The sequence below is a fragment of the Homalodisca vitripennis genome, chromosome 4 (assembly GCF_021130785.1).
Source record: "Homalodisca vitripennis isolate AUS2020 chromosome 4, UT_GWSS_2.1, whole genome shotgun sequence".
NCBI classification, from domain to species: domain Eukaryota; kingdom Metazoa; phylum Arthropoda; class Insecta; order Hemiptera; family Cicadellidae; genus Homalodisca; species Homalodisca vitripennis.
The window spans coordinates 120,815,403-120,825,432 of record NC_060210.1 but is presented as its reverse complement, the minus strand read 5'-3'; the positions used below and the strand labels follow the sequence as shown (position 1 = coordinate 120,825,432).

General features: G+C 36.5%; 1 protein-coding gene across 1 annotated transcript in view; it reads left to right on the top strand.

The window, feature by feature from the left end:
* Positions 1-10,030, top strand: part of LOC124360051 (nostrin) — a 119,715-nt gene continuing 109,685 nt past the window's right edge. Inside the window, exon 1 of the mRNA XM_046813307.1 lies at positions 1-180. Within this exon, the coding sequence (XP_046669263.1) occupies positions 151-180 (30 nt within the window). The 5' untranslated portion in view covers positions 1-150. The remainder of the gene's footprint in view (positions 181-10,030) is intronic.

The following is a 10,030-nucleotide window of genomic DNA, read 5'->3' as shown; positions in this document are numbered from 1 at the left end:
TCTCGCGGTACCAGCGAGGTTATGTTCGGTGACCTTCGCCGGTCAGGTGGTTGTCAGTTGCGCGCGAACTGGGTATCAGTGAACAGTGACCGTTATTGTGAGCTCCCGAACATGTTTCGTGTATACTGTTGCTATCGGTAGGTAGCCAACATGACGTCGCTCTTCAAGGATACGTTTACGGTAAGTTCTGAATTATCGTTAAGATATATTTTACATTTAGTAAGAGATTGACTGCTGGGGTTTCTATTCAATTTTTAACTTTCACCATCACGGTACGGTATCGTTTTTATGTTATTGAGGAAACTTGTTACTTTGAGCGTCTAAGACGCAGATGACAATTGTGTATTGGGGACGCACTCCCGTCAGTTCTTACATAAGAAAAATACATACAAGTTATTTAAAATCACAGTCGTATTTGTATAATTGTGTTGTATACATTCATAACCTAATTGATTGCTATGAACTACCGTACTATATTGTATTCAAAAACTTATGAAAACTAACTGAACGCATAGTCTACAAATAGGTAATAAATTATGCAAGCCTTAACAGACCAAAGACAAGAAACATTCAATATAACTTTAATATATGTTTTTAAGTCAACAAAAACATATAAAAAAACACCGTATTGCTTGTGTTGTGTTATCATGTCAACAATTTTAAACTAAAATGCAGAAGCAAAACAAAAGTATTCTAATCCTCTCTTGTACCATTTGAGGAGAACCCTCGGAAACTGCATCTTATTTTGCTTCTTTCCCGGAGCAAGGGTCTCGTATACAAGTATACTGGATTGACTATCTTAAAGTTTGGTGAATGATGTAGCATTTTAGTGTATTTAATTATTTGTTCTTTTATTCTCCATGATCTTTCACCCAAATTCATAGGCGACAGATTGCCCATCGTGTATTGATCAGCATGTATATTGTAATATTTTTGTAAACTGTAAACAAGACGCATTGTTGAATGTTGGTTTTGTGTACCTTATCGTTCTCTTTAAGGATGATAATTCAGTAAACCGAGAAATAATAATAATGATCTAAAAAACATGTGATTTTACTAGCTGCAACTTAGCGGCTTCAGGTACTGGTACGGTAATTTCAACTTACTTAGAGCTCGCTGGGGATCATGATTCACATAATCATTGAATGGACGATCGCTGCCCATCAACAATCTTACGTCATTATTTAATTACTTAACTTTTTTATGATTCTGAGTTCATTCACATTGAGAAGGAGACCAAAGATGACAAAACATTTTATTGCAGGCTATCATAACCGGAATTTATTTCCCGAATAGGAACTGTATAACTGATACGAGTGAAAGGTTTAAATGCCGTGATTATATTTGGAACTTACATTCATCTTTACTGTTTACCGAGAACAATTAATTAAGCCACAAACAAATTCGACAAATTCGTACAGCCTAAAAGATTACGTAGGAGTCTGACATTACTTCGTTAATGTACTTAAAGTCATTGATAGTTTGTATTCATTAATATTTAATATTACAGGTCACTAGTCTTTAAAATTATATTAGAAAACAAAAATATTTGGAGTTTTTGTAAATTTTTGAAATTTTATTAACTTTGGAAAGAAAACTATTGGCTGATAAAAGGTAATCCTGTCAAACGCTCCACAAAAGTGTGAAAGTAGCCACTCTACACCACACATACCGAAGCTTGTACTTTCAACAATAACACCAAAATCAGTCTCTGGCTGTGTATCCACTGATGGATCAAAATTTTCACTTTAATTTTACTAATTAATGTAACCTATATAGATAAAACATACGTTATCGAAATAAAATTATTCATTTTGAAAAATATTGAATGACCACGTTTATTTGTAGGATCGTACAGTCTATATTCTATTCTCGCGTCATCAAAACCTTAATACCTCACTGAGGAGTCTAGTAAAGGAAACCATTGACCTCATGTATTAAAATTTAACGTAATGAGAAACAATGATAAAACATAGGATTAATATATTTTTGGAAAGTGGGTTTTGGATTTTTAGTGTTACGTAAGCTTAACTATGAAACTTGTTACACATTACACATACGTAGCTTCTTATTTTTGCTTGTAAAGTCTAGTGAGTAAAATTTGACAGTTCTCATGACCTCTTTAAGGATATCCTTTCGGCTTAGCCGAAAGAAAGGCAGATTTCACGTGTGAATGTCATTTCAAAATGTCAGACAAAAATTAGCATTAATTAGTAGTAGATTTTAAATTTGTACAACGCTAATGACCCATGTAAATATACTTGTAATACGTTCATGTTCACTTCTTTCATCTAGTGTAAAATTATTTCAATAGAAAAGATTCCTAAAATTAACCAATAATTTTCAAATTTAATTAGTTTTATTTTTTTCTACTGCAATAGTAAACTCCAGTAAGAAAGAACCCATTCTCCAATCAATTGTCAAATAACGTTGAGGAGGTTATCATCTCAAAAAATACCAACAAAAAACACTCTAGAAAGCCTTGAAGAGGCTCTGGAGTATTACCCCCTCCACCCAATACGTTAACGTGAAGTTCAAAGGTCACATTTAGGTTGAATTTTGGTCTCAACATGTTTAACTATCAATTGGCGAAGTTTAAACTTGAGGCGCTTTTTCGATTGACTATATCTGTTTAAAATTTGAATCTAAAAAATACATTTTTATTGTATTGCACTATAAGATCACCCACACATTCGACACGTTAAGTACAATTTGCCAAAAGCTCTTTTGGATGACTTAGGAGTCTCATGTATAGAACATACTTGAGGTGTGAGGTGGAAAATTTGTCCACATATTCCCTCCGGCATTGGAGGGAGAAGAAGAGAAAGAAGTTCAATAACATAATGTAAGTGCGGTAGTGTGTTACTAATTAACAATATCCATTGATCTTTACTGATATTTGGTGAACAACAACAACAATATCAAGGACTCGGCAGGTCCTTCTTAAAATCGAGTCATTGTTTGTCTGTCCGACCGTCAGTCTGTTTGATAAATCTGTTTGATAGGAAGGTCCTGAGACTTGAAACTTGGAACGTATGAGTTTCTGAGTCCAAGAAATGACTATTGATTTTGGAGTCAAAAGGCCAAAAGGTAGCAAAGGTGCAAGAAACTCCGTAAAGAAATGTTAACTTAGCACAATTGAGAACAGTACTCATAGTTCATGGATATAATTTTGTTGGGACCTATGATACACCGTTGTGTCGGTGTATTGTCAATAAAGCTGCAGTTTTATTGCCAATACAGCTAGTTTGTGACGACACATTATTCCTGGATATTCAATATGTTGATAACATTCTCGGAAACATTCGTTAACCCCGTTTATAGCTCAGACTCCGCATAATTCCGAGAGAAGAATGCCGGCAAGCCCCAGGGCCGGCTACAGATCAGGATATACCCCGAAGCTTCTTGACCTCCTACCGCCAGATCGTGACAACTTGTCCTACATCTCGGCACCGGCAACGCTTCCCCAGTAGGGAGGGCTCTGTCACGTCTCACAGAATCCATTTTGTCCCGTAATCTGCTTAACTAGACCTTTCTTGTTGAGTGTTCAGTTTGAAACTTAATGTGAGTTAGATCTGTAAAAGCAGTTTTAGGTTTAGTAGCGATTAATTATACTCATCTGGTGTTTTAACGGGTTAAAGGATTAAACATACAAGTATTTTGACATTATAAAACATTGTTTATGAACTTTAAAAACTGGGCTTAAAATAGCTTCAAATAGACATATTTCAACCATAATGGTACCCCTGTTATATGGAGTTGAGAATCTGAAATAATTTCGAAATAAAGGTTTTTATAAACATATACTTTGGAAAAAATTTCAACTAGAATATTAAAACTACAAACTTACTGGCATATGGAATTAATAATTTTCAGAGGAATTATTCTGCATGTTACCAGACATCGTGCTATTGTAACAATCGCAAAGCATTCTGTTGACAACATAGCACCACCTTTGAGTTTGGAGTGCCTGAGTATCTGGTTTTGGATCATCACCTTAGTAGACCTGAGGACGTTTCTCATGACTGCTCATTTGACTATAATATGTCTCTGTCCTGTTGCTGCAGAAATATAGGGAAATCTGGTCAACTAGATTTTTTAAAATTGAGTAATGCCACTAGAAGTACATGTGGATTCCAGTGGATGTTCACCAAAACGCAGCTTCAAATAGAAATATTTAAACCATAATGGTACTCCTATTATATAGAGTTGACAATATACAACGATTTCAACATGAAACTGTTTATAAATATATAGTTTAGAAATAAGCAATTTCAACTAGCATATTTATTACTGGCATATGGAGTTAATGATTTTCTGAAGACTGATTCTGCGTGTTACCAGACACCGCCACCGTACGATTGTAACGCTCGCAAAACATCCTGTTGACAACATAGCGAGATCTTGCACCCCCTTTGAGTTTGCAGTGCCTGAATATCTAGATTATCACCTTAGTTGACCTGGAAACGTTTCCTATGACCGCTCTTTTGACTATAATATGTATCCGTCCTGTTGCTGCAGAGATATGGTTTTCTGGAATATCTAAAATTGAACAATGCTACTAGAAACTAGAAGAGCATGTTTGGATTCAGTGGATGTTCACCAAAACGAACAATCACTATCATTAGAATGCTTCTGAACAAACCCACGACATACTCCCGAGTAAAAAAGAGCTATGAAGCATTTAGTGGCTAAGGTAAATAATTAGTATTGTGGCTTAGAAAATTCGAAGGCCTCTGTTGCAGCATTGGATAAAGCCAGTGAACGAACAGACTGGCCCAGACAGCCCGTCGTACGGGAAAGTGAATCCAATCTGTGTCAACAATCTGATTGGTCATGGCTACTCTAGAAGCTAAGTCTCGCTGTCAAGAAATGTAGTAGCGAGTATTCTCTACAGTCAATGTAAATGAGTTGAAACAACGGGATAAATACTTAACCCTTGTTAATGATATATTATCTTGTTTACCTAGTCATTAATCATCACCATCACTTTGATTGCGGTAATCACTTCACCGTGACCCTAGTCGAGAACTACAGTCAGTTAGTTAGTTTTACGCAGTTAGTTATCAATCCCAAGGGGAGTCGAACATTGATTATTAGCAAAGCCTGTCACAAAGGGTTGCACAATTTTAATTTCTGCCTGTCTGTCTGTTTGCACGATATCTAGAGAACTAATTGACCTATAGGCTTTAAATTTTGCACGAAGATAACATTTTTATATATGCACCATATGTGGTTTGGCCTCAAGTTAGCGAATATATTTATATTTGTCTTATTGGTAACCATGATGGCAACGATAAAATGGTATGTGTAATAAACAAATTGAGTAGAGTCTAACATGTGAGAAAGTAAGACAAGGTTAGTTTGCTACATTGATGAGTAAGATTTTCATAACTTTCTATTTTTGATTGTATTAGTTTTTGTTTTTGTTTTCTTATGACAAGAAACTGAGGGTACTTTGGGATTATACCGACCACACCAGTATGAAGAACACAAAAATATAAATTTATAGAAACAAACATGATAGAACGAAAAAACAACTCTTTAATTACAAAATTACAAAGTTACAAGCATTTCCAGGTATTGTGATCGGTATTGTTGTCGCTGTTATCTTATGTTTCTCGAGAATCCCGATTACAGGCAGGCCGCGCGGCATCACATGATTATTTAAGTTTTTTGCACGGTACATAATTGCCTTTCCATTACAATTCAATTTATATTTCTGATCAGCCCCTCTAGAATTTGATATTTTACTGATAGGTACTATCTCGAGGGATGTTTTTCTTTCGTTGACATCAGCGCGGCGCAGCACCGAAGGTGCTGCCGAAGCCCGCGCTGATGGCCGGAGGCACTCGCATTTTGGGTGGCAGAGTGTGATCAAGAATAAAAACAGGTTTGAGTGTTTTTTTTTTCAATAAAGAGTTTAATTTTTGTTTGGTAATGTTTTTTTTTTGTTGAATTTTTGTGTTTGGAGAAATGTAGGGGTAAAACACGGAAGTACAACAAAGCGACGCACCAGCTGAACGGGCGGCGAGACTCTGCAATCACGTTATTTACTAGACCGCTCGACTTTGACCTCTGTCTGAGGATGGAGAGGGGTTTGCGATAAGACAATTCCTGTTTTATATTGACGAAATATTGTTCTACGCTAATCTAGTAATCAGTAGAAGCAAAATGTCAAATAACGATTCATGTCTGGGTGTGGTCGGTATAATCCCAAAGTACCAAACTGAGAAATTGCACTTGTACCTAACAGGACCTTTTCGCTGCTTACGGAGTAACGGATATTCTGGATGGGTAAGGTTGGAGGTATTGGCCGTCTCCTCTCGAGATTCATGAGGAAGGATTTTGGGCATTAATCTCAGTCATGTATCCTTGGAAGAAAGGGAGGCCAGTTCTGTACCAGTCTCTCCAGTCAAAGCAGCCAGGAGGTGGCATACCCTTATGTGTAAGCTTGCAACTGCCTTTAACATTTAGGGACCCACAAACTCCAACAGTCATTCACCGCAGTAGACTAGACCCTTGCTCCCCAGAATCTCAACATTTGCGGTTAGTGATGTACCGCTCCTGGGCATCAATGAGGTTGCCCAGATGTAAGTGACATCGGTTTTTGCTGTACCCATGTTGGTTCAACTGAAAGATGTAAACCAACCAGAAGTAAACCCTCCTGAGGAAATTGTATTACTAATACAATCGAAGGTTCTATAGGATCATCGATTCGCCTTTGTAGTTTTATTTATACGAGACGGTATATAGACAAAAGTATGAAGTATTAAAGTATAAAGAATTAGATGGTAGTGCATGTCCTTTCACGGAATTTGGCTGAATGTTAGGAAAACCCAAAATTCAGGGTGCTATCTAGAGAATGAATTGAGTAAGCTTGAATTTTTTATATTTTGTTTTTTCTATGACTATTTGTTCTAGCAAGATTCCTCTTCAATACGTTTCTCTATCTGTCTGTGTGCCTCTTTTATGTTGGATATATGAACAACATAAAACTTAATATATTTTGTGCATGAACAAACGAATTAAGTTATGCACTTTAAAATTTGGATGACATTTCAGATTAGATAGACAAGAATGTTCTGTGATGATGCACTTGGTTGAGCGTCATTGAATCCACTAAGTAGGCTGAACGAAAAATCTTTCTTCCGTCTATCTGGGGCTGTAAAATTTTCTTTGTCTGATTCTCTATCTGTCTGTCAGGTATCTCGAGAATGAGGTTGTCTAGGATCTTGAAAATTTCCGTGCAATTTCAAAGAAGCATGTTACGCGAATTTGGTTTGGCACACTCCCACCTTGTAGTAACATGATTATACTGGGTAACCAGAGTCATTCTTCACATCATTCAGATTATTTCTAATCATTATCTCCATTGTTTTATTACAAACGCAAAAAAAGTTATCACCCTTTAAACAGTTCCTGGTATACTGCCTCAGTGAGAATGAGAATGTATAAATTGTTCGTGCAGTTTCCGAGTACAGCACTCTTAAATACTAAAGTGAATGTGGAGCAATGTTCAAGTCCGAGTTGTGTCCCAAGAATGGAGAGGCAAGTAACGGACAACCTTTAAACATCAACTCTTTACCTCTCGCCCTTCTCCCAGTGTTAAGTAATGTATGTTGTATAAGTGTCGTTTACTTAGTCAGCTGTTTGATTAGGTCTCCATCGGCTCTTTCTTCAGGGCTACAGGACCTTGCCAAGTGGCTTGCTCAACTAGGACTATTATTAATGGGGCACTCAGCTTCACGTTTTTTGTTTGAGCTGCTCTTAAAATGATCACCTTTTGTTTGAGCTGCTCTTAAAATGATTGTTTGTACACATAATATTTCCATAATAATTTTGATAAATTTTGAAACTGGCGTTCAAGTAACCTTGGTTGATTTGTTCTGTTGAAGATTGAATGATTAAATGAAAGGCTTCTATATTAGACACAATTTGTTTGGATAGAGGATGCTGAGAACATTTCCGTATCTAATGAGATATTGCTTATAATATAACTTCTGGTACAATCGAAAGAAAGGCAGATTGCATATTTCCATCTTTAAATATCAAATTAAAGATGCTTTGACACGAGTTAAAGGTTAATTTGCTCAACATTGATAGCATGCAGGCTTGATTGATTTACTGAAGGTAAATAATGGTCGCCACTCCGAAACCTAATTGAATGTGTAGCCTTCAGGGCATCCTAAATAATAATGCCAGGTTTGGGGTCATGCAGTTAGAAATTGTTTTTGTGAACGCACTCGTGTTGATGCCATTTGATAACATCTACGTTTGTACAACAAGCATTAAACTCAATTTCTTGTTTGCTTCACGATGTTAAACAGCTGAGATATAACTATTCATATTAATATACTCGTGCCAGAACGACCACCATCTTGAAATCTTAAGATATAAAAATGGGTAAATACTGAAATACTTTTCCTTTTCAGTCTATGTTGCGTAATATTCAAAATAAAAACCTTTCGCACAAGTGCTAACGGTCACCATCTTGAAACTTTCATTAGGTCTATATGAAGCTGGCTAACGGACTTATCAAGACTACTTCTACTATGTTTACACTGAATCGGTTAGAAATTGCAATAGTTGTCGTGTTCACTCGTAATCACACGCGCGTATAAAATCAGGCATTATAATTTTAATCGATTTTCCCAGTAAAACACATTTTTTTTATAAAAAAGTTATATTTTCGTTAAATTAAGTATCATGTTACTTGCTTCGAGTTTAGTGTTTTAGCGTTAGCGTTAGCGTTTTAACGCGTTAGTGTTAGAGAAGCTTACGGACAATTTTATTTCTATCAGTCTTTGTTTTCGCACGAAATGTCGAGAACAAACTAACCTATAGATTTGAAATTTTTCATGAAGCTTCATTTCTAAATAAGCAGCATCGAAGTTGACGATGGTCTGTGTGTTAGTGAACATACTTACATTAGTCAACCATGGTTGCAATGATAAAAATACAGGATAGATACATTTTTTAAACAAACTGAGTACATAACAGCTTTTTTCACGCGGGTCACAGTAGCCTAATGAAAGTTTGCATGCAACGTCAACAAAGCCTGTTGTGCGATACGTGCTGTGGTTTAGTTCTACCATGTATTGTATTGTTCATGAAACTGAAAAGACAATAAAAACATTGGTATTGTGCAATTGACGTGTAGCAAGTGCCTTGGCTGAAAAGATCACCGATGGCTCATTCCCACCTCGACCTCCTGCCGTAGCCAACAGCGACGCTAACGGTTGTCGCAAATTGCCATTTCCTCTCCCGCGGGAAGCTGCAGTTAACCCTTCAATTACTTCCACTTTGCACTTTCACTACCCCTCTCCCCCCGCCAGCTCTTGTACTCTTTTACTTGCGACTGTTGTCTCTGAGGATCCTGTTATTTATTATTAATCACGTAATTTTACCGAGTTACACGTTTGTGTTTATTCTTAATACCTCAATTCTGTCATCAGAAACATTGATGGTTCTATACTACTCCTACCATTGACAACGTATTGTATATGAGAATTTGAACTAGAGAATTATCCGATATAGGTGCATTATCCTCTTCATTTACACTAGCAGCAATGAATAGCATGTCATGAATCTGAAATGACTTTACCTTTCTTTTGTTCTAGTCGCCAGGAGTAAATAAAAAAGGCACACCGGTACAATGGAGTATCGAAGAATTCGAATGAACATAACAAAGGACTGAAGAGAGTAACTCTTTCCCGGATTAGTGCACTTTGTACGTTTGCTACCTTTTGACCTTTTATCCTCAAAGGTATTAAAGTTCTTTCTTGGGCGAAGAGGAAAGTAGGTAGCAAGTTTCAGGTCTCTAGGACCGTTCTATCAAATGTTATCGCACAGACGAACAGACAAACAACTACATTAAGCGTATTGTAATATAAGACGCATTTTCTCGTGTTAAGGACATTATGTCACCGTTGTCCTGTAGGAAATTTTTGAAGTGTTGTTTAGAAGGCCATAATGCTGCATACGTGACAATTAACCAACATTTAATGTTTATTTACCCGTAGATGCT